Genomic DNA, 24081 nt, shown 5'->3' on the forward strand with positions numbered 1-24081 from the left:
TCCTGGGCTCAAGCAATCCTCCTGTCTCAGCCTCCCAAGTAGCTGGGACTACAGGCATGTACCACCATGCCCAGCAAAGTTTCCTTTTTTTGTAGAGACAGGGTCTTGCTCTTGCTCAGGCTAGTCTAGAACTCCTGGCCTTAGCGATGCTCCCATCTGAGCCTCCCAAAATGCTAGGATTACAGGTGAAGCCTCCATGCCTGGTCGCTAATAGTTTTTTTTTTTTTTTTTTGAGACAGAGTCTCGCTTTGTTGCTCAGGCTAGAGTGAGTGCCATGGTGTCAGCCTAGCTCATAGCAACCTCAAACTCCTGGGCTCAAGCAATCCTACTGCCTCAGCCTCCCAAGTAGCTGAGACTACAGGCACACACCACCATGCCCGGCTAATTTTTTCTATATATATTAGTTGGCCAATTAATTTCTTTCTATTTATAGTAGAGACGGGGTCTTGCTCTTGCTCAGTCTGGTTTCGAACTCCTGACCTCGAGCAATCCGTCCGCCTCGGCCTCCCAGAATGCTAGGATTACAGGCGTAAGCGACCGTGCCTGGCCACTAATATTTTTAATAAATTAATCTGCCAACACCTCTGTAATATTCTTAAGATTAATAACTAGAAAGATCCAAGTACTTTTAAAATTAAAATTTCGGCATATTTCTATTTTTATAAATTTTCTGCAAATCTAAAATATTTCAAAACAAAAAGTTAAACAATTTTTCAACATACAATGCCATGTCAGAAAACCCAATTGACCAAAGTTTATCCTATTGTCAAAGGGACACGAAAACCCCAGTGGTCGTCCCACTCCATAGGTGACTTATTCAAGGCACCCAAAGGTGATCATTTTTAACAGGCCTACTACTAAGAGATATTTTTAGATCTTCTAATTCACCTATTATGTGTCTAAAGATGAAAAATAGAAAAGGAACAATCTCATAGCTTCTCAACCTTGATGAGTTTACGACCTGTGTGCTAGTCTACCAGGTTTCCAATAGATGCATTCACTTGTGATACCAGGAGTAACTTCTGGGATATGGATAACACTTGAGGTATTCCATTAGTCTTCATCTATAATTTTATTACTCTTCCTAAGAAAAGATTACAAAGAAGTACCCCAGGCAGTTAAACTCAAAGACTCTCTCCAAAACCCCAAAGCTGGTCATTTCATTCATCTCCTGGTCCCAGGATAAACCTTCTACTGTTGAGTAGCCTCACCTGCTGCTTCTCTCCTTCCCCCCAATACTAAAATGCTTTATTTATCACTGTAAGACTAACATCATAGCAGTAAACAAGCCAGAGGTTGCCAGGCAAGTTCTGTGTTGCACTGGGCCCTGAGGGAGCAGGCTGCCCCACAGATAAGTCTCACTTACTGAACAAGTAACCTGGAGCTGCTGCTGTTGCTGTTGCTGTGGTGGTGTCTGTTCCTGGGGAGTTTGCTGCTGCGGCTGCTGCTGTGGGTCCCATATATGGACAGTCTGAGCCGTATTCTGGTATGTGCCTGCTACAGCCTGCACAGCCACTGGAATGTGGATGTTGCCATTCATGAACTGTGCTGGAAAGAGAGAGTTTGCAAGGGTCTGCACTACCTCTTCATGGGAGTTTTTCACTACAGACGTGGTGCCCACCATCTTCTCCTTGTCATCCTCCAGCTTTACAGCCGCCAGGGCTGTGGGTGAGCCACTGACGTGAACTGCGTTGTAGGCTTCCTGGGGGATGGCAATGTGGGTAATGCTCTGCTGCTGAGGGTCCCCCCGGGGCTGGGCAGAATAAACAGGGATGGTCCAGGTTTCTCCTGTAGGGCTAGTAATGGTCCCAGTGGCACTGTACAGGTGGGCACTGTCTACTGTCAATAAGTCTGGCCTCAAAGACACATAACTCTGCTGTTGGCCCTGTGGAATGGCCAGCACGGTGGCCACTGGCTGCCCTGAGATGGCGTAGGACACAGTGATAGGCATGTCCACTTTGCGCTTCTTCACTGGCTGGAGGACACTTGCCGTGCCAACCCGCCGCTCCCCTTCCCGAGGTGAGCCCTGTTGGGATGGTGGTGGGGAAAGGGCACCCACGGTCTGGATTTGAATCTGCTGACCCCCAGCAAGAGACTGGCCAGCCACCAGCTGAGCCTGGATTTGCTGATGTGGGATATGCTCCTCCGGGATTTCTGCAGCCTGGATCTGCTGGGCTGCCTGCACATGCTGCATCTGGATCTGGGCTGCTTGTAGCTGCGAGGGACTGGGGCTTTGCAGAGACGGGGTCTGGATGGAGGGGGCTGCTGACTGCGGTGCCTGGCCCTGGATCTGCACCTGGACCTGGATGGGCTGCTCAGCAGGCTGGTGAACGGTGAGTTGCGGTGAGAGCTGCTGAGCTGAGACTTGCTGCGGAGACTGCTGTACCTGCACCTGTACCTGCAAGGGACAAGATTCACCAGTAAGTAAGCCAGGCAGCATTAAGAATCCAGCCCCCAAGGGAAGAAGAGATCTCAGGCAGGGGCCCTGTGTAATATGAGGAAGAAGGGCTGCCATATTCAAGGTTTCTGAGAAGGCCACAAACCCTAAAACCAAATGCAGAATTCTCCAGCAACATGCGGCACTCTCAGTGATATATATCTACCCCAAAAAGCAAGCAAGACAACCAACCAGGGTCTAAGAAGAAAATATCACAACTTTTGTTCATTTTTAACTCTTCTTTGAAAAGGCACTCTTTGATTTTTTCACACTGATATACCAGTGCAATTACACAATTTATATATTAAGGCATATGTTAAAGAATTATTTTATCCATAGGGTGAGAGATAAAAAGTGTTGGGACCACTGTTACAAAACATCAGAGAAACAAGTATATTCCACAGGCATTCAATTTTCAACTGCCCAACTGAGGATCAAAACTATCTCCCACTATGAAGAATGAATAGAAAACACAGGCCAGGCGCGGTGGCTCATGCCTATAATCCTAGCACTCTGGGAGGCCGAGGCAGGCGGATTGCTCCAGGTCAGGAGTTTGAAACCAGCTTGAGCAAGAGCAAGACCCCGTCTCTACTGTAAATAGAAAGAAATTAATTGGCCAATTAATATATATAGAAAAATTTAGCCAGGCATGGTGGCGTGTGCCTGTAGTCCCAGCTACTTGGGAGGCTGAGGCAGCAGGATTGCTTGAGCCCAGGAGTTTGAGGTTGCTGTGAGCTAGGCTAATGCCACAGCACTCACTCTAGCCTGGGCAACAAAGCAAAAGACTGTCTCAAAAAAAAAAAAAAAAAAAAGAAGAAGAAGAAGAATGAATAGAAAACATGGTAGAGACAAATCTCATTAAATGTCTGGAGTCACTTCAAACTACTCTGCTTAAAATGCAGGCATTGATGCATGATTCTTTAGAGTGCTTATTTAAGGTATCTTTTTTTTTTTTTGAGACAGGGTCTCACTTTGTTGCGTGGCGTCAGTCTAGCTCACAGCAACCTGAAACTCCTGGGCTTAAGCAATCCTTCTGCCTCAGCCTCCCAGGTAGCTGGGACTACAGGCATGCACCACCATGCCCGGCTAATTTTTTCTATATATATTTTAGTTAGCCAATTAATTTCTTTCTATTTATAGTAGAGATGAGGTCTCGCTCTTGCTCAGGCTGGTTTCGAACTCCTGACCTTGACAGATCCGCCCACCTCGGCCTCCCAGGGTGCTAGGATTACAGGCATGAGCCACCATGCCTGGCCAGGATATCTTTGTTTTAATAAGGCATTACAAAAACGCAGAACCCCAATAATTTAATCTGAGCAATGTTACTATATCCTAGATAACACCTTTATTTATTTTTAAGAGACGGAGTCTCACTATGTTGCCCAGGCTTGTCTTCAACTCCCAGCGTGAAGAGATCTTCATGCCTCAGCCTCCCAAGGAGCTGGGACTATAGGTGCAAGCCACTATGCTCAGCTGGATCACACATTTATGATAACAATGTAGCTCTTGTCTTATTACTGGTATTTCAGCATGCAAAACAGCATGAAAAGATGCTATACATAGTATATGATAAAAGAAAAGTTTTTCCATCAGACACATATGTAAATTATCCTTAACCATAGGTAGGAATTAGGGAGGTAGAAAACATGAAGACAGATAATAAGGTAGACATGAGTCTGTATCTATCTAACAACAGAAGACACATGACAAAAGATAACCAAGGATGGTGCTGGGACAACTGGATATCCACATGCAACAGAATGAAGCTTGGAACTCTTCCTTTTATTACACACAAAAAATAGAAAAGGATGTGAACAGACATTTCCTCAAAGAACATATGAAAAGTTGCTCAATATTACTAGCTATCAAGGAAATGCAAATGAAAACTACAATGAGATACCACTTCATACCTAAAAGAATGGATATAATAAAAAAGATAATAACAAGCATTGGTGAGGATGTGGACAAACTGGAAGACTAATACACTGCTGGTAGGAATATAACATTGGTATAGTCACCTTGGAACATAGCCTGGCAGTTCCTGGAAAGGTTAAATATACCATATAACAAACATGATAAACCATATGACCCAACAATATCACTACTAGGTATATACCCAAGAGAAATGAAAACACGTCCACACAAAAACTTGTATACAATCATCATTATTCACAACTGCTAAAAAGTAGAAACCCTATCAATTCTCAATCTTTGGGATAACATCAAGTGTAAATAGTAAAAACCCAAATGCCCATCAATTGATGAATGGATAAATAAAATGTGGTGTATCAATACAATGGAATTATTATTTGGCAACAAAAGGAATAAACTGCTGATACATGCTACAACATAAATGAACCTCAAAGCGGGGCGCAGAGGCTCATGCCTGTAATCCCAGCACCTTGGGAGGTCAAGACAGGACCAGCCTGGAAAACACAGCAAGACTTCGTCTCTAGAAAAAAAATTTAAAAAAAAAAAAAATTAGCTAGGGACTATGGTGCATGCGTGTGGTCCCAGCTATTCGGGAGGTTGAAGCAGGAGGATCACTTGAGCCTAGACGTTTGAGGATGCACTGAGCTATGATCATACCACTGCACTCCAGCCTGGGTAATAACGTGACACCCTGTCTCAAAACAAAACAAAAAAACCCACAGATGAACTTTGAAAACATTATGCAAAGTACTGGTATGAAATCAGTTACAAAAGACCACATATTATATGATTCCATATATATGAAATGTCCAAAATAGGTCTATTTTCTATAGAAACAGAAAGTAGATTAATAGTTGCCTAGGGGGTTGCTCCAAAGGTAGTGACTGTTCACAGTCAGTTACAGATAGAATTCCTTGTTCAACTCTTTCCCCACTTCTCATTCAGTACTGCATGTGACTTAAAAGAAAAAGGAAAAAAAAGTAGTTATCTACAGATAGGGATGTGGGGAGGAAGGTTGGGGAAAATATGGAGTGACTACTAATGAATATAGGGTTTCTTTTTGGGGTGATGAAAATGTTCTAAAACTGATATGATGACGGTTGTACAACTCTGACTATATTAAAACATATTTAATTGCATACTTTAAATGGGTGAATTATATATGTGAACTATATCTCAATAAAGTCTTTGCTAAGTTAAAAAAAAAAAAAGAGATAAGAAAGGAGGTTGTGTAAAGAGCACAGGCTTTGAGATCACAGAGTTGATCTTTTTTTTGAGACAGTCTCACTGTGTTGCCCTGTGTAGAGTGCAGTGGCGTCAGCCTGGCTCACAGCAACCTCCAACTCCTGGGTTCAAGTGATCCTCCTGCCTCAGCTTCCCAAGTAGCTGGGACTACAGGTGAGTGGCATGACGCCCAGCTAATTTTTCTATTTTTTAGTAGAGACAGGGTATCACTCTCTATCAGATTGGTCTTGAACTCCTGAACTCAAGTAATCCTCCTGCCTCAGCCTCCTAGAGTGTTAGGATTATACACATGAACCACTATGCCTGGCCCACAGACTTGATCTTGAACTGATACTGTGCCTACCTGGCTGTGAGTCCATGAGCAAATTATCTAACCTCTAAGCTTCAGTTTTTTCAGTATACTAAGATGGAGGAGAATACCTAGTTCCCTACGGAATTGTTGTGAGCATAAAGTATTATTTAATGACACGTATTAGGTGCTCAAAAAGGCAGGTTTTCTTCCTCATTTTTTTCCATGGAGTAAAACAGTATTTCTTTACACTAGTGGTTCTTAAAATGTAGTTACCAGGCCACAGCATCAGCATTACCCAGGCACTTGTTAGAAATATAAATTCTGGCCGGGTGTAGTAGTTCATACCTATAATCCTAGCAGCTTGGGAGGCCAAGGCAGAAGGATTGCTTGAGGCCAGGAGTTCAAGACCAGCCTTGCCAATAGTGGGACCCCTGTGCCATGCATGGTAGCATGCGCCTGTAAGTTCCAGCTACTTCAGAAGCTGAGGCAGGAGGATCACTTGAGCCCATGAGTGTTGCGGTGAGCTATAATGATGCCACTGCAATCTAGCCTAGGCAACAGAGCAAGATTCTGTCTCCGAAACAAATATAATTCTCTAGTCCCACCTCCATTTGAATCAGAAACTCTAGAAGTGGGCCCAGTAATTTGTGTTTTAACAAGTCTTCCAGTGTAAATGCATACTCAAGTTTGAGAACCAGTGCTTTACAATGATAATGTAAAGGAAATTATGTAAGCCAACTATTAATACTTGTACAGCAGTTTTCAAACTTTTTGGTTAAAGCTTGAATTTGGTCAAAAATTGCTGAGGGCCAGATGTGGTGGCTCACACTTTTAATGCTAACACTCTGGGAGGCCAAGGCAGGAGGATCACTTGAGCTCAGGAGTTGGAAACTAGCCTGAGCAAGAGTGAGACCCCGTCTCTACAAAAAAATAGAAAAATTAACCTGGTGCTCACGTGTAGTCTCAGCTACTTGCGATGGCTTAAGCCCAGGAGTTTGTGGTTGCAGTGAGCTATAATAATGCCACTGCACTCTACCTGGACCGACGCTGTCTCAATCAAAAAAAATAAATAAACAAATAAATAGGCCGGGCGCGGTGGCTCACGCCTGTAATCCTAGCTCTTGGGAGGCCGAGGCGGGCGGATTGCTCAAGGTCAGGAGTTCAAAACCAGCCTGAGCAAGAGCGAGACCCCGTCTCTACTATAAATAGAAAGAAATTAATTGGCCAACTGATATATTTATATAAAAAAAAAAATTAGCCGGGCATGGTGGCTCATGCCTGTAGTCCCAGCTACTCGGGAGGCTGAGGCAGAAGGATCGCTCGAGCCCAGGAGTTTGAGGTTGCTGTGAGCTAGACTGACGCCACGGCACTCACTCTAGCCTGGACAACAAAGCGAGACTTTGTCTCAAAAAAATAAATAAATAAATAAATAAATAAATAAATAAATAAATAAAAATTGAGGATTCCGAACAACTTTTGTTTACATGGGTCTATTAATATTTACCTGTATTAGAAATTAAAACCAGGAAATTTTAAAATATTAATTCATTTAAAAAAATATGTAAGGCAATCACATATTAACATAAGTAACATGTTCTTATGAAAAAGAACTGTTAGCCAAAGCAAAAATTACAATAAAACTGCACTGTTTTACATTTTTGCAAATCTCTTTAATAGCTGACTTGATCAAGATAGCTGTATTCTCATATCTGCTTCTACATTCAATTGGTTGTGCTGTAACACCTGACATATGGCCCCCACAAAACTCTAGCATACAGTCTTCAGAGAATTAAAGTAAAAAGGCAAATAATATCTTAGTATCATGATAAAAACAGCTTTGACCTCGAAGAACCTTGAAAGTTCCTGGCGATTACCAGAAGTGTCTGCATCACCACTTAAGAACCACTGCTGTTGTGTTAAACACAGTATGTTTTACAACAATAATGCTGCTTGCTTAAAAACAAAATTTCAAAAATCTGATTATTATCCTTGAATCATAGCTCATATCCTCCATGATTTACTGTATCTCTCTTTTCCTTTTGTCCTTTTTTTTTTTTTTTATAGACAACATCTCATTCTGTCATCCAGGCTAGAGCACAGTGGCACAATCATAGCTTACTGCAGCATCAAGCTCCTGGGCTCAAGTGATTCTTCTCTTTCAGCCTTCTGAGTAACTGGTACTACAGGTGTGCACCATGACACCAGGCTAATTTGTTTATTTTTGGCAGGGGGTGAGGGGGAGTGTTGCTATGTTGCCCAGGCTGGTCTCAAACTCTTGGCCTCAAGTGATCTTTCCCACCTCACCCTCCCAAGGTGCTGCGATTATAGGCGTGAGCCACCATGCATGGTTGGTTTACTGTGTCTCTAATTGATTTTTCTTAGAAACCATTTATCAACACTCAAGGTTCCAAATGAAACAAATAACTATTAATTAGTGTTAGCAGCAATACTAGAAAGTCAGAACTTTCCAATCCAAGTTTGAACTGGAAGCCTCTGTCCCTCACTCCACAATTGAACAACAAATGAGTACAAATAATTTCATGTGATTTTATATCCAAAGTAGTTAGAATTTAAAGTTAGGGAAGAAAGAATTAAGAGTAAAAGCCTACTCTTTGAAAATTGAAAAGTAAACAAACAAAAAAAAAAAAAAGAAAAAAAAAAAAGAGTAAAAGCTAAGGTATGTTCTGACATCTCTTTACTAATGTCAACATAGTGGATTAGAAAGGTTATATGTTTATAACCTTTACACCTCAGGAAGCTGAAGTCAGTAAGAAATCAAATATGTTATTTGCATTACCATCCTTCAGATTTTATTATTTATATAAAAACGTAACTTTTTCTCTGGTTAGATAATTACACGGCCACAATAAGAATTTGGAAACACAACTAAGTAAAAGTATTAAGTTTTACTTGAACTTAAAAGGAAACAAAACTGAAGTAAACAAAGAATTGCTTTTTTCCAGTGCTTGTAAAAGATTAAAAAACCAAAGAATTGTTAAATTGTGGATATTTCTTCCCAATAAGCTCCTAAAAGATTCCTCTTTAAAAATAAAAAAAGAACAAATTTAAGAAAGGCATTCCAAGATTAGTATATTATGCTTTATTAACTCCATTTTTCTTAATGGGTTTAAGTGTATTTTTCCAGGCTATAATACTTGAGTTAATTGTCTCAGAAAACCAACTGACACACTGATATCTAAACAAATATGTATATATAAATATATATGTATATATATATTTTAAAACACAGTTTGAAACTTAAGTCTAGATTCAAGGTGATTCTCAAGAGATATAAAAAAGAAAAGATAGGCCGGGCGCGGTGGCTCACGCCTGTAATCCTAGCTCTCTGGGAGGCCGAGGCGGGCGGATTGCTCGAGGTCAGGAGTTCGAAACCAGCCTGAGCAAGAGCAAGACCCCGTCTCTACTATAAATAGAAACAAATTAATTGGCCAACTAATATATATAGAAAAAATTAGCCGGGCATGGTGGCGCATGCCTGTAGTCCCAGCTACTTGGGAGGCTGAGGCAGGAGGATTGCTTGAGCCAGGAGTTTGAGGTTGCTGTGAGCGAGGCTGACGCCACGGCACTCACTCTAGCCTGGGCAACAAAGTGAGACTTTGTCTCAAAAAAAAAAAAAAAAAAAAAAAAAAAAAAAAGAAAAGATCATCCCTAAGCCTAGTGTATCACAGAAAGTTAAACATCAGTGGGGAAGGGGGACATTTCTGGGGGAACAAGTTTGGTTTTACTGCTTCAAAAAGCACTGTTTGTTTTCCTCTATCAATCCCTCATAAATCACACTATATTTTAGTAACTCCTTGAGAAATTATGCCTGAATGTGGTCCACAGATTAGCATTGACCTGGGAACTTGTCAGAAACACAAACCATCAGACCCCACCCCAGACCTACTAACTGAATCAGAAGTCTGGCGGTAGGGCTTGGCCATCTGTGTTAAGAAGCCCTCAAGGGGCCGGGCGTGGTGGCTCACGCCTGTAATCCTAGCACTTTGGGAGGCCGAGGCGGACGGATTGCTCAAGATCAGGAGTTCGAAACCAGCCTGAGTGAGACCCCGTCTCTACCAAAAATAGAAATAAACTAATTGACCAACTAAAAATATATATGCAAAAAAAAATTAGCCGGGCATGCCACGCATGCCTGTAGTCCCAGCTACTCGGGAGGCTGAGGCAGTAGGATCAGTGAGCCACGGAGATTGAGGTTGTTGTGAGCCAGGCTGACGCCACGGCACTCACTCTAGCCTGGGCAACAAAGTGAGACTCTGTCTCAAAAAAAAAAAGAAGCCCTCAAGGTGAGACTACACCCTTAAGTTTGATAACCATCAGTCTAGATTTTTATTGGACCCTACTTATCTAGCATCTTAACTAACTAGTTTGTAGCAAATAATCTATTATATTTCTTTTCCCTCAGTGTCATTAAGAACCTAAGTAATCTAGAGCTCAACATGAAGACGAAGTACTCCAACTAGGCAATCAATGAGAAACCACGCAGCACCACATGCATTAACCCTACCAGGAATCTTTTCTACCAAATAATCACTGGAAGCTGAAAATAATGTGTACCTAATGCCATTTCTTGATTTTTTTGTTTCTTTCGTTTTACTTTTTTGGCTAAGTGTAAAACCAGTATTTTATTTAAAGAATATGCTGGCTCAGTATGTTGGATTTCCAAAATCCCCCTAACAAACAAGACTTTTTGAAATTACCTTCTTATTTCCACAAGAGAAGAATGGAACAACTCTTTTCTCACATTTCTCTAAAGCTATACTTGTCTGATGCCCACCAATTACATGTATAATAGTTAGCGAATACTCAAAATGTGGCTAGCCCAAATTGTAATATGAAAGTGCAAAAGACACACTAAGATTTCAAAGATTTGTGCAAAAAACGATAAACAGCTCATTAATAAATATTATATTGATTACATGTTGAAATAATGCGTTAAATGTGGTGTTTTTTTTTTTTAGACACAGTCTTGCTTTGTTGCCCAGGTTAGAGTGAGTGCGGTGGCGTCAGCCTGGCTCACAGCAACCTCAAGCTCCTGGGCTCAAGCAATCCTGCTGCCTCAGCCTCCCAAGTAGCTGGGACTACAGGCATGCGCCACCATGCCCAGCTAATTTTTTCTATATATATTAGTTGGCCAATTAATTTCTTTCTATTTATGGTAGAGACAGGGTCTCGCTCTTGCTTAGGCTGGTCTCGAACTCCTGACCTCGAGCAATCCGCCCACCTCGGCCTCCCAGAGTGCTAGGATTACAGGTGTGAGCCATGGCGCCCGGCCTAAAGTGTTTTTAAAAATTAATTTCACCTGTTTCTCTTCCCTTTTTTAAAAAAGAGGCTCCCAGAAAATTTGGAACAATATATGTGGCTCACACATCTATTTTATATTCTGAGTCCCACTCACAAGGAACTGCTGAGAACAGTGCTCAATGTAAGGTAAGGAATCATATAGCCCCTGGGATCCAAATCCACCTGGTACCTTTTAACTAGTCAGCAAAGCCTTATGGATCTTGATAAAATTTTATTGCTAAAACCATGCTCTTCGTAAAGTGATAAAATCTTTATCGAAATATTAGACATTTACTGAACTCCTACTACACGAATGAACTTAGAAACGCGGTAAGGGAAGAGATTTAAACGTGGGTAAAAGACTAGACACAAAAGGCCAGAAAAGGCAGGAATAAATGGTCCACCAATGCTAAGTGATGATCAGAAGGATCCCAATCAGTTCACAAAGTGCCAATAAGAAAGTAGTTGATATAAGCCCTATTTTTAGCTCAAACCCATGTTTGCATAACACACCCTCTTATGAATACTGCCTCCCAAAGGCGAAAGCCAGAATCACTTTTTCCCAACATCTCCTGCAGCTCCAGTGCAGGCATGTGACCAAGGCTTCCTAAATTAGACACACTGTATGAAATTTGGACTCAGAAGGGAGCAACATGAAGCAGCAAGAACCATAGCCTCCATTTTCTGGTGGAGAATGTGGCAGAAATGGAAGACAATGGCATAAATCCCAATGATAGACTGTAGCACCTATGCCTGTGAGGACCTATGCCTAGAGGTAGGATTTCTACCAAAGCAGCCTAGCAATGTGACCTCAGTCCTGTTCTTGGCTGTGCAGGCTTCCAGGCTTATTCTCTAGCCCTCCCATAAATCCCCTGAACTAGTTACTATCATTTAGTCAATTTTTCCTGAGTAAACAAAGGGGAGAGAGTATCCGATATTTGTAACTAATAAATGGATAGAGAAAAAAACCACACCTGAGATATTAAGACCCCGGTCTCTACAAAACCTAAAAAAATTAGCCAGGCATGGCAGCACATGCCTGTAGTCCCAACTACTTGGGAGGCTGAGGTGGGAGCATCGCCCGAGCCCAGGAATTCAAGGCTGTAGTGAGCTATGACTAGGTCACTGTACTCCAGCCTGGGCAACAGAGCAAGACTCTGTCTCTAAAAAAATAAAATAGGCCGGGCGTGGTGGCTCATGCCTGTAATCCTAGCACTCTGGGAGGCTGAGGTGGATAGATTGCTTGAGGTCAGGAGTTCGAAACCAGCCTGAGCAAGAGCGAGACCCCATCTCTACTATAAATACAAAGAAATTAATTGGCCAACTAATATATATAGAAAAAATTAGCCGGGCATGGTGGTGCATGTCTGTAGTCCCAGCTACTCGGGAGGCTGAGGCAGGATTGCTTGAGCCCAGGAGTTTGAGGTTGCTGTGAGCTAGGCTGACGCCATGGCACTCACTCTAGCCTGGGCAACAAAGCGAGACTCTGTCTCAAAAAAAAAATAATAATAATAATAAAATAAATAAATAAAAATAAATATATAAAATAAAATATTGATGGACACTTAGATTGATTAAAAAATAAAATGAAACAAATGTAGTTCACTTAATAAAAAAATCCAAACTCTCCCCCTTAGCACCCCATTTCTCCAGCCCAATTATTATTTTGGGCCTTATTATTACTGTTCAAGGACCACTACCATTCTACGTATGTTAAAAATTAGTGTGATACTAAATTGGTTTTGACACTCAACAATCTGTTAAACATCCTCCTCTGTCCATATGCATAGATCTATCTCATTCTTCAGGTGCTACAGGACAATACACTACAGTTGTACCATTATATGCCATTTCTCTTACTGAAAGAGAGGCTTGTTTCCAATGTTACTACTACAAGCAATGCAGCAGTGACTATCCCTATATATACATATATCTGTGAACACAAATGAAAGGCCAAAGGTATACACACTTAACGAGTGACAAATATTGCCAAATTCACTTCCAATAGAATTACACTAATTTGTCCTTTCATACTCTGGCCTACCTGGGTGAAATCTTTACAAATGTTTTTCCATCTAATAAATATGATATCTCATTTTAAGTTTGTTTTTGTACACCAGTAGTATGAAGCATCATTCGGTATGCTTATCAGTACAATATATATTTCTTCTTCCATGAACTGTTTGCTTATATCCTTTGTCCTTTTTTCCACTATTTTGTTTTTTTCCAGTTTATAAGAATTTGTGTATTAGAAATACTAGTTAGGAGCACTAGTTAAGGCTCAAGTCAAAACAGCTTGAGTGCAAATGCCCCTTTTAGAATATGACTTAAAACTCTCTGTGCTTCATTTCCTATTTTTAGTTTCTATACTTTTAATGTAAGTATATTTAGGCATATAGAAGGGATCAAGGATTAAGACAAAAAAGGTTCAAGTAGAAAATATTTTTTTAAAGGAAAAAATTAAGTTTCCTCTACCTAATGACTTGCATTAGGAGTTAATACCCTGTGTGGGGATGGGAACAAACAAAAAGAGCAGCCTATTAATTAAGTTGGACAAAATATAGATCCATAAAAAATATATAATTCTTACACAAAAGAACACTGACAATTATTATTGAATTAATATATAACTTGCTGATCAAACTAATATTCCATTAGCTCTAAGTACACATCATATGATCATGTGTGTTTTAAAGTCTTTCGTCGGCCGGACACAGTGGCTCACGCCTGTAATCCTAGCTCTCTGGGAGACCGAGGCGGGTGGACTGCTTGAGGTCAGGAGTTCAAAACCAGCCTGAGCAAGAGTGAGACCCCCATCTCTACTATAAATAGAAAGAAATTAATCGGCCAACTAATATATATAGAAAAAATTAGCCGGGCATGGTGGTGCATGCCTGTAGTCCCAGCTACTTGGGAGGCTGAGGCAGGATTGCTCGAGGCCAGGAGTTTGAGGTTACTATGAGCTAGGCTGACGCCATGGCACTCACTCTAGCCTAGGCAACAAAGCGAGAGTCTGTCTCAAAAAAAAGAAAAAAGTCTTTGGTCAACTTCCAACCTTTAGGTCTGAGGATGCCCCCAGGCACCCCTTGATTCTGTGTATCCTCCACTTCCTAGCTTTCTAGGAACTTTCTTTGGGGAAAGTTCCTATCCTGAGAACTTTCCCCAAAGTTCTCCCCTACATGTACCTGCCACCTAATTCTGCCTGCTTTTTACTCTCTTTTAGCAATTTCTCAGATTTAGTGTTTCCTTGATGGTATATTCTTTTTCCAGCATTGTTAGGAATTTTTTTTTTTTTTGAGACAGAGTCTCACTTTGTTGCCCAGGCTAGAGTGAGTGCCGTGGCATCAGCCTAGCTCACAGCAACCTCAAACTCCTGGGCTCAAGCAATCCTGCTGCCTCAGCCTCCCGAGTAGCTGGGACTACAGGCATGTGCCACCATGCCCGGCTAATTTTTTCTATATATATTAGTTGGCCAATTAATTTCTTTGTATTTATAGTAGAGACGGGGTCTCGCTCTTGCTCAGGCTGGTTTCGAACTCCTGACCTCGAGAAATCCGCCCGCCTCGGCCTCCCAGAGTGCTAGGATTACAGGCGTGAGCCACAGTGCCTGGCCGGAATTTTCTTTTTTAAACTATCTTTTCAGTCCCTTGGAATGGGGGAAATGTGTTCTTATAAGTCCGCTATATTCAACCTATCTCATGGATTTATTATTATATTTACATTTCTTCTTTCATTTACATGGGGTTTAGGGGAAGAAGGTGATAATGGGTGACCTCGATCAGTTACCTTGAACATAAAATCTCAAAGAACACCTTAAACCAAATTCCCAAACTCATTAATCTTATGAAAGAGGAAGTCCAAGCTGTAAACAGCAGAATAATTTGAGCGAAAAAGTCAGCTTTCTTGTATCTACCTTTCCTGCATCTTAACTTCTTTACAATGACTAGAATAAACAATGAATATATCCCTGTATGTGCCAAATGCTTTCCTGTCTATTATTTCATTTAATCTTACTAAATGGTATTATTTCTATTTGACAGATGAAGAAACTAGGGCTAAAAAGATTAATCATGTCAACAACTAAGTGGTCAAGTCAAATTTAAACCCAGGAATACAGCTTCAGAGCCCATGTCCTTCCAATATATCCACCTGAATTTCTGAGGTGCAAAGGGGCCACAGCCAAACTTTCTACCTCACTAGATACATTTCTCCACATTCTTGCCTCTCCAACATGTTCTACTCCTTTTCCTGTCCTCTTGGTGTAAAAAGCATCCAGAGTAAAATGAAACTCAACCATAATAGACAAGTGGCAAGAAAACTGCATTTGTAACTGGAGAGACTGTTGTTTCACATAAGGATTTCTAAGGAGGAAAACCTTTACCTTTTCAGCAAATGCACTAATTTTTCCTCTTTCAGTAAGTTTATTATCAATGAGCACTATTTCTTGTGGCTTATAAATAACAAATGTAGACCGAGAAATCTACAGGTGTTCTGAGTTATGGAATCACACAACTAAATGAAAATCACTAACATACATTAGCCTTTCCATTTTAAAGTAAATTCCAAATGTCCTGCTAACAGTAATGAGCAAAGATTGGCCCTCCTATGTTCTGTGCAAGGTAACATAGAAGGAAAGCCTCAGTCACATGAAGCTGTCACATCTAAATGCAATCCCAATTAGTCCACGTTAATGATGAATGCCTTTATGTTAAATAAGAAATTTCAAGGACTCCCCTTAGTGAAAATAACTTCTAGTAGCTGTATAGGTGTGACATTCCTACTAACCAAAACCCTGACAGCAAATAAAGTATATTAGATAGACTGAACCTCAATATTTCCCTTTTACCTGAACCTGCTGTGGCTGCTGAACCTGGATCTGCTGTTCTTGCTGAGTTTGTGGCTGAACACTGGTGGTGACTGGACAGGCAAGTTCAAGCAAAGAGCCAGCCACTTCAGTGCTGTCTGTGTAAATGCAGTTCCCACCCTGCTGGTACACCATGGTAGTGGTGGCTGTCTGCTGAAACTCCTGAAGGGCTTCTGGCCCTTTGGAGGCCAGTGAGTCCAGAAATTCCTTCATCCTGTGTTGTGGGACAGATCGTGCCTTCACTCGGATGTACTCTTCAAAGGAGATGGTGTTCTCCAGAGAATTATTCATATTGCAGAGTCCTTAGGGTACCTAGAAATAAAAGCACAGAAGTCAAAATTATACTATTATTTTTACATCATGAAATGCATAAAAGCAATCATCCTTGCATTAGATTGAAATATTCACGGCAGCTGTATATATCCAGAATCTAAAGGTTTTATTATACTACCTTAATTTTTCAGTTAATGGTGCTTGAAAATTATTTCCATTAACACTTCTTTTTTTTTTTTTTGAGACAGAGTCTTGCTCTGTTACCCTGGGTTAGAGTACAGTGGTGTCATCGTAGCTCACTGCAACCTCAAAGTCCTGGGCTCAACCGATCTTCTTGCCTCAGCCTCCTGAGTAGCGGGGACTACAGGCATGTGCCAACACCCAAATAATTTTTCTATTTTTAGTAGAAACAGGGTCTTGCTCTTCCTCAGGCTGGTCTTGAACTCCTGAGCTAAGCGATCCCCCTGACCTCAGCCTCCCAGAGTGCTAGGATTACAGGCATGAGCCACTGTGCCCAACCCATTAATGATTCTTAAATCAAACTGTACCACACTGAAAACAAAAACCAAAAGCATGCTTTACAGCATTAGATGAAACAGGCTAAAAACACACTTCTCACCCAGCACTAGGCCAATCCCACTTTCTTTGCAGAGCCAAACATTGGACATTCAATGTCACATGCAAAACTGCCCTGTGACCATCACAGAGAGTGCTACCAAGCAAGGAGGAGGAAGCTGAGAGCAGGGATTCCTATTGTCATGTTTTATTTCCACTGCCAAGCATTTGCAACAGTGGAGACAGGTATGCCATCTACCTGTGGCAAAACTCGAGAGATAGGGGACATGTTCTTCATCTCCCATCAGAAATACCCTAAATCCCCCTTTGTTGTGTACTGCTCACATTCTTTTGTAGCATAGCCTACTGGTTAAGAGCATGAAATATGGAGCCAGACTACCTGAGTTCAAATCCCAACTCCATCTCTTTTTAGCTATATAACTCTGGACAAGTCAATTAACCTGTCTTCCTATCTATAAAATTGGGATGTAGTAGTACTTACCTCAGAATTCACAGAGGATTAAATATATGTAAAGCATTTAGAAAAGTACCTGACATGTAGACAGCACTAAATAAATGTAACAAATATTCAAATAACTGGGAGGAAAAAACTGAATAGTGCCTTAAATAACTAGGTCACTACCAAACTTCAGAAATCAAATTCTGCAAGTTTTTCATCTGGTATTTATCTTTTTTAACTGGTAATCAACTTACTAAAACAGCTGACTTAAGCATCTGCAATGGTTACTTCAACCTCAACTCAGAAGCGCAGTACTGATAGAAGTAATCTGCTTAACTATCTCATAAGGACTATGTAAGTCAATGAGTCGCCTATAGATTCTCATCTGGAAGCAGTCCCAAGTTTTAGAACCTTCACCACAAGTTTTTCTTGTAGTGATTCTCAAAGTCATGGTAGGTATCCAAACTGGTCCTTTCACTTTGTGGTTCTTTTCCTTTGCGGCTCTGATCAAGTCAGCACACACCTACAGGGACTTTATGTTGCGGCTGGTTAGGGTAATTCTAATTCGGAAAATCGCCACCTCTGGCTCCACAGGTGTTTTTCCCACATCTTAAAGAGCAAAGAGTGGTGAGTCAGGAGCAGAAGCAGGCACAACACGGCTATGCTGCAGCTGTGACCGCGTCTTCCTCAAAAAAAGACTATTTATCTTAAGAATTAACCTGCAAAAGTGGACAGTAACTCTCAATTACCTGGACAACAATTGTATAATCTCTGGACTGTTGAGTGCCCTACTGTTGCTACCTTTGTATCATCCTCCCTCGATCAGCATCTCCTCCAGAATAAAAGCAGCAGCAGGATGAAAGAGTATCACAAATCAAGTGAACCTTTTTGCCAAAAAGGATTCTCAGTCAATCTCAAAGGTCTAGAAAAGTGATTTGTTTCCTTGAGCCATCAGGTTAGAAATACTAGTCTTTCTTTCACTGCCTAGATGCTCTGCCTTATGCAACAGATATAAGCTATGTGGGTAACCATCTCTTTTCTCACACCTGGCTCTAAACTACTGGCAGATAAGACTGTGTCCTGGCCTTCTCTAAATAGCTCACACATGGTAAGGGATTCCTATATATCTGTTCCATTTGAAATTCAATGTGGAACAGGAAGAATTTGACTGTTCCTATAACATCTATAACTTACAACCATAAATTGTTACAACAATAAATTGTACAACCTAGTAGTACAGATATATATGACTTTTCCTTAGTAAACGGTAAATAACACACTTTGGGGAAAAAATGTACATATCCATGGCAAAAGTCAAACCAAAGAAAAAAATATAGCCCTTATTGCTATTATTAATTTATTGACATTGGCACTATTTCTGTAGGGCACTGTGTAAATATAGTGTAAAATTATACTCAGGTGCTTTCAAAATGAATAGATCCAACAATGAATCTCATAATTATAACAATGCATATGATATATTGTGAATGTATTTCTCGATAAAGAAAGAACACCATATATACCTTATCTTGTCTGAAATAAGAATTTCCAGACCACTACCCTTAGGAGAGCCGCTTCTGAGGAAATCCTAAGCACAATGGAGTGCAGTGAACAGCTAGTGCAAGTCAAAGGGGTGGTGGTGGAGGGTGTACAAGTGAAGCTACTGCTGCTGGCCTCTTGTCTTCTGAAACTTAATATTCTTGCGTCTTTCCACATTCTTAAGCATCTCATCTCCCTTTCTAGCTGCTGCAGGAGCTTTCAGTTATCTTCTTTTAGAGTAGAAAACTGGAAGGTCTACTACAAGACTTTAAAAATTAAGTTATCAAGGCTAGGCGTGGTGGGTCACGCCTGTAATCCTAGTACTCTGGAAGGAGGCGGGCAGATTGCTCAAAGTCAGGAGTTCGAGACCAGCCTGAGAAAGACCAAGACCCATCTCTACTAAAAATAGAAAGAAATTAATTGGCCAACTAAAAATATATAGAAAAAATTAGCCAGGCATGGTGGTGCATGCCTATAGTCCCAGCTACTCGTGAGGCTGAGACAGGAGGATCACCTGAGCCCAGGAGTTTGAGGTTGCTGTGAGCTGCGCTGACACCACGGCACTCTAGACTGGGCAACAGAGTGAGACTGTCTCCAAAAAAAAAAAATTTATCACCTGAGTGCAGTGGTATGCACCTGTAGTCCCAGATACTCCAGAGACTGAGCCTAGAGAATGGCTTAAGCCCAAGAGTCAAGAGGACAGCCTGGACAACAAAGCAAGACCCCTATCTCTAAAAAAATAAATATAATAAAAAAATTATGTTACTAATGACAACCATGGCACATACAAGGAGAGCATCAAGGCCAAGCACACTGTCCTTCATTACAGATTCAGAGGAGGTTACTTGCTGTGGCTGACCCACGGAGCACCATTTGCACAGAAAGTATCAAAGCTTCCCTTTTTTTTTGGAGACAGAGTCTCACTCTGTTGCCCAGGCTACAGTGTAGTGGTGTCAGCCTAGCTCAAAGCAACCTCAAACTCCTGGGCTCAAGTGATCCTTCTGCCTCAGCTTCCCAAGTAGCTGGGACTACAGGCATGCACCACCATGCCCGGCTAATTTTTTCTATTTCTGGTAGAGACGGGGTCTTGCCCTTGCTCAGGCTGGTTTCTAACTCCTGAGCTCAAACTGTCTGCCCGTCTCAGCCTCCCAGAGTGCCAGGATTAGAGGCGTGAGGCACTGCACCTGGCCCATACACTCTATTTTTGACAAGCGTTTAGCTAAGTGTGTATAACTTCTGTTCGATTAATATTTTAGTTTTAGAATACAGCAGTTCTGGCCCAGTGCAGTACCTCATGCCTGTAATCCTAGGATTTTGGGAGACGGAGGGGGGAGGATGGCTGGAGGTCAGGAGTTCAAGACCAGCCTGAGCAACATAGCACGACCCCACCTCTACAAAAAATTTAATAAAATTAGCAGGGAGTGGTGGCACACACCTGTAGTCCCACCTACTTGGGAGGCTGAGGTCGAAGGATGGCTTGAGCCCAGGAGTTTGAGATGCAGTCAGCTATGATGACACCACTGCATTCTATCCCAGGCAATAAAGCAAGACCTTGTCCCAAAAAACAAACAAGCAAACAAAAAAAGAATGCAGCATTCCACACCAAATCAAACTCTACAACATTTTTTTTTGGTAAATCAAGGTTCCAAAGACATTAAAAAACCAGGCCGGGCGCTGTGGCTCACGCCTGTAATCCTAGCTCTTGGGAGGCCGAGGCGGGCGGATTGCTCAAGGTCAGGAGTTCAAAACCAGCCTGAGCAAGAGCGAGACCCCGTCTCTACTATAAATAGAAAGAAATTAATTGGCCAACTGATATATATATATAAAAAAAAAAATTAGCCGGGCATGGTGGCGCATGCCTGTAGTCCCAGCTACTCGGGAGGCTGAGGCAGAAGGATCACTCGAGCCCAGGAGTTTGAGGTTGCTGTGAGCTAGGCTGACGCCACGGCACTCACTCTAGCCTGGACAACAAAGCGAGACTCTGTCTCAAAAAAAAAAAAAAAAAAAAAAAAAAAAAAAAGAATGAGAACAAAGATATTAAAAAACCATTCTGCCGTCCAAGTCATTTTCAAATAAATCCTATCTGTCAGTTTTCTAGAACAGTACCTTCATGAAAAGTTACTACAAGAAACTCTAGTCCAAATATATTGTCATTATGAAATGTCCAATTTCAAATCAAAAGTGTAGTTTATTATAGCTCAAACAAAAAGCAGTGCAATTAATCAAAGTATACGCCTAAACTAGCCATAGTTTTGCCATCTTTTTTTTTTTTTTTTTTTGAGACAGAGTCTCACTCTGTTGTCCGGGCTAGAGTACCCTGGCTTCAGCCTAGCTCATAGCAACCTCAAACTCCTGGGCTCAAGCAATCCTTCTGCCTCAGCCTCCAGAGTAGCTGGGACTAGGCCACCATGGATAGCTAATTTTTTCTATATATTTTTAGTTGTCTATCTAACTTCTTTTCTATTTTTTTAGTAGAGACGGGGTCTCGCTCTTGCTCACGTTGGTCTGGAACTCCTGAGCTCAAACAATCCACCCACCTCAACCTCCCAGAGTGCTAGGATTACAGACATGAGCCACCATGCCCGGCCAACAGTTTTGCCATCTTAATGGTAGCTTGTTTATGGCAGCAGTGAAGAAACCTGGAGAGTGAATGGCGATGAAATTGCAAACAGCGTTTTCCACAGCTTGTTGAGAACTGAATATTTTTCCTTGCAAGAAGTAGTCCAAAGCCTGGAAGAAGTGCTAGTCAGTCGGTGAAAGGTCTAGCAAATATGGTGGATGACAGAGTTTCCAAGTCTAGCTTCTGTAGTTTGAGCAGCATTGTTTTATGGGACATATGGTCTTGCAAGAGGATTGTCCTGTCTCTAGTGACCAATCTTAATTTCTTAATCACAAGCATCCTCATCATTTTGTCCAAATGGTTGCAACAAACATCTGCTGGAATCTATTGACCAGGTTTCATGAAGCAATAGTGGATAATATCAGCAATGGACCACCAAACACACACCATTAGCTTGTTTTTGATGAATATTCAGTTTTGGACTGTGTTTCAGCACTTCGTCTTTATCCAACCATTATGCTGAATGGTTATGATTATCAAAAAGAACCCATTTTTCATCACACATAACAATATGGTACAGAAATGGTTTGCCTTTATGTCATGACAGCAAAGAAAGGCAAGCTTTGAGACAATTTCTCTTCTGATGCTTGTTTAATTCATGCGGTACCTACCAATCTATCCAACTGCTTTATCTTGCTGATTTGTTTCAAATGGTCCAATATTATTGGAATAGTAATGTCAAACCTTGCTGCTAATTTATGTGTAGGTTGATATGGATTTGCTTCCACTACAGCTTCCAGCTCATCATTATCCACCTTGGTCTCAGGTCACCCATGTGGCTCATTTTCAAGATTAAAATCACCAGAATAGAACTTCTCAAACCATCAATGTACTGTGCGTTCATTAGCCACATCCTTCCCAAAGACCTGGTTATTTCAAGTTGTCTGCCCTGCATTGGTTCCATGACAGAACTCATATTCAAAAATAACACAAATTTTTGACTTATTCGTGGTTTCACAAAAATTGCTCTAAAAAATAAGTTTGAAAGATAACCACAACCAAAATGTGTGTCTGAAAGAATGAAGATGTACCTTCACAATTAAAAACAAAAAACAGGCCAGGCGCGGTGGCTCACGCCTGTAATCCTAGCACTCTGGGAGGCTGAGGCGGGCAGATTGCTCAAAGTCAGAAGTTCGAAACCAGCCTGAGCAAGACTGAGACCCCGTCTCTACTATAAATAGAAAGAAATTAATTGGCCAACTAATAGATATAGAAAAAATTAGCCGGGCATGATGGTGCCCTAGTCCAAGCTACTCGGGAGGCTGAGGCAGTAGGATTGCTTGAGCCCAGCAGTTTGAGGTTGCTGTGAGCTAGGCTGACGCCATGGCACTCACTCTAGCCTGGGCAACAAAGTGAGACTCTGTCTCAAAAAAAATAAAAGAATATTAAGAAAAAAAAAAGAACAAACAAAAAAACCCCAGAAGTTTCAAAGTGAAATTTCAGAGATATCACCTGTCAAACTAACTACTTAAGGAAATTGGACATTCTATACTTCCTATTCTTTAAGCTTTCATCAAAAAAGAAAAAGCTGGCCGGGCGCGGTGGCTCACGCCTGTAATCCTAGCTCTCTGGGAGGCCGAGGCGGGCGGATTGCTCGAGGTCAGGAGTTCAAAACCAGCCTGAGCAAGAGCGAGACCCCGTCTCTACTATAAATAGAAAGAAATTAATTGGCCAACTAATATATACAAAAAATTAGCCGGGCATGGTGGCGAATGCCTGTAGTCCCAGCTACTTGGGAGGCTGAGGCAGGAGGATTGCTTGAGCCAGGAGTTTGAGGTTGCTGTGAGCTAGGCTGACGCCAGGGCACTCACTCTAGCCTGGGCAACAAAGCGGGACTCTGTCTCAAAAAAAAAAAGAAAGAAAAAGCTAACAAGCTTGAAGTAGGAAAAATTCTATAAAACTGTTAGAAAATATTGACAAAGGTACACACACAGGTGTTCTTCACATTCTCTATTGTTGTAAACATATTTGAAATAATTTATAATATTTCACCTTTTTGTTAATCACTAGCCATGCATTTAAAGTGTTTTAGACTCCAGGGTATAATACTCTTCTCTGTAGTGTTCTAAGCTTAGAGCCAGCCAGGTGGGGCTTCAAGCAGAAGCCACTGTTTCTTTTTTTTTTTTTTTTTTTTTTGAGACAGAGTCTCGCTTTGTTGCCCAGGCTAGAGTGAGTGCCGTGGCGTCAGCCTAGCTCACAGCAACCTCAAACTCCTGGGCTCGAGCGATCCTTCTGCCTCAGCCTCCCTGGTAGCTGGGACTACAGGCATGTGCCACCATGCCCGGCTAATTTTTTATATATATATCAGTTGGCCAATTGATTTCTTTCTATTTATAGTAGAGACGGGGTCTCGCTCTTGCTCAGGCTGGTTTTGAACTCCTGACCTTGAGCAATCCGCCCGCCTCGGCCTCCTAAGAGCTAGGATTACAGGCTCGGCCTTTTTTTTTTTTTTTTTTTTTGAGACAGAGTCTCGCTTTGTTGCCCAGGCTAGAGTGAGTGCCATGGCGTCAGCCTAGCTCACAACCTCAAACTCCTGGGCTCAAGCAATCTTCCTGCCTCAGCC

At 41.5% G+C, this 24081-nt stretch overlaps 2 protein-coding genes and 1 pseudogene across 5 annotated transcripts in view; all 3 read right to left on the minus strand.

The window, feature by feature from the left end:
• Positions 1-24081, minus strand: part of IMPDH2 (inosine monophosphate dehydrogenase 2) — a 96977-nt gene that overhangs the window by 32367 nt on the left and 40529 nt on the right. The window lies entirely within an intron of this gene.
• Positions 1-24081, minus strand: part of QRICH1 (glutamine rich 1) — a 56729-nt gene that overhangs the window by 27267 nt on the left and 5381 nt on the right. For all 4 annotated transcript variants that reach the window (XM_020280322.2, XM_020280321.2, XM_020280323.2 and 1 more), the window contains 2 exons: positions 16054-16383; positions 1367-2398 (listed from right to left, as the gene is read on the minus strand). In XM_020280322.2, the coding sequence (XP_020135911.1) occupies positions 1367-2398; positions 16054-16362 (1341 nt within the window). In that variant the 5' untranslated portion in view covers positions 16363-16383. The remainder of the gene's footprint in view (positions 1-1366; positions 2399-16053; positions 16384-24081) is intronic.
• Positions 16390-17969, minus strand: LOC105875096 (small ribosomal subunit protein uS10-like; annotated as a pseudogene).

This window comes from Microcebus murinus, chromosome 1 (genome assembly GCF_040939455.1).
Source record: "Microcebus murinus isolate Inina chromosome 1, M.murinus_Inina_mat1.0, whole genome shotgun sequence".
NCBI lineage: Eukaryota > Metazoa > Chordata > Mammalia > Primates > Cheirogaleidae > Microcebus > Microcebus murinus.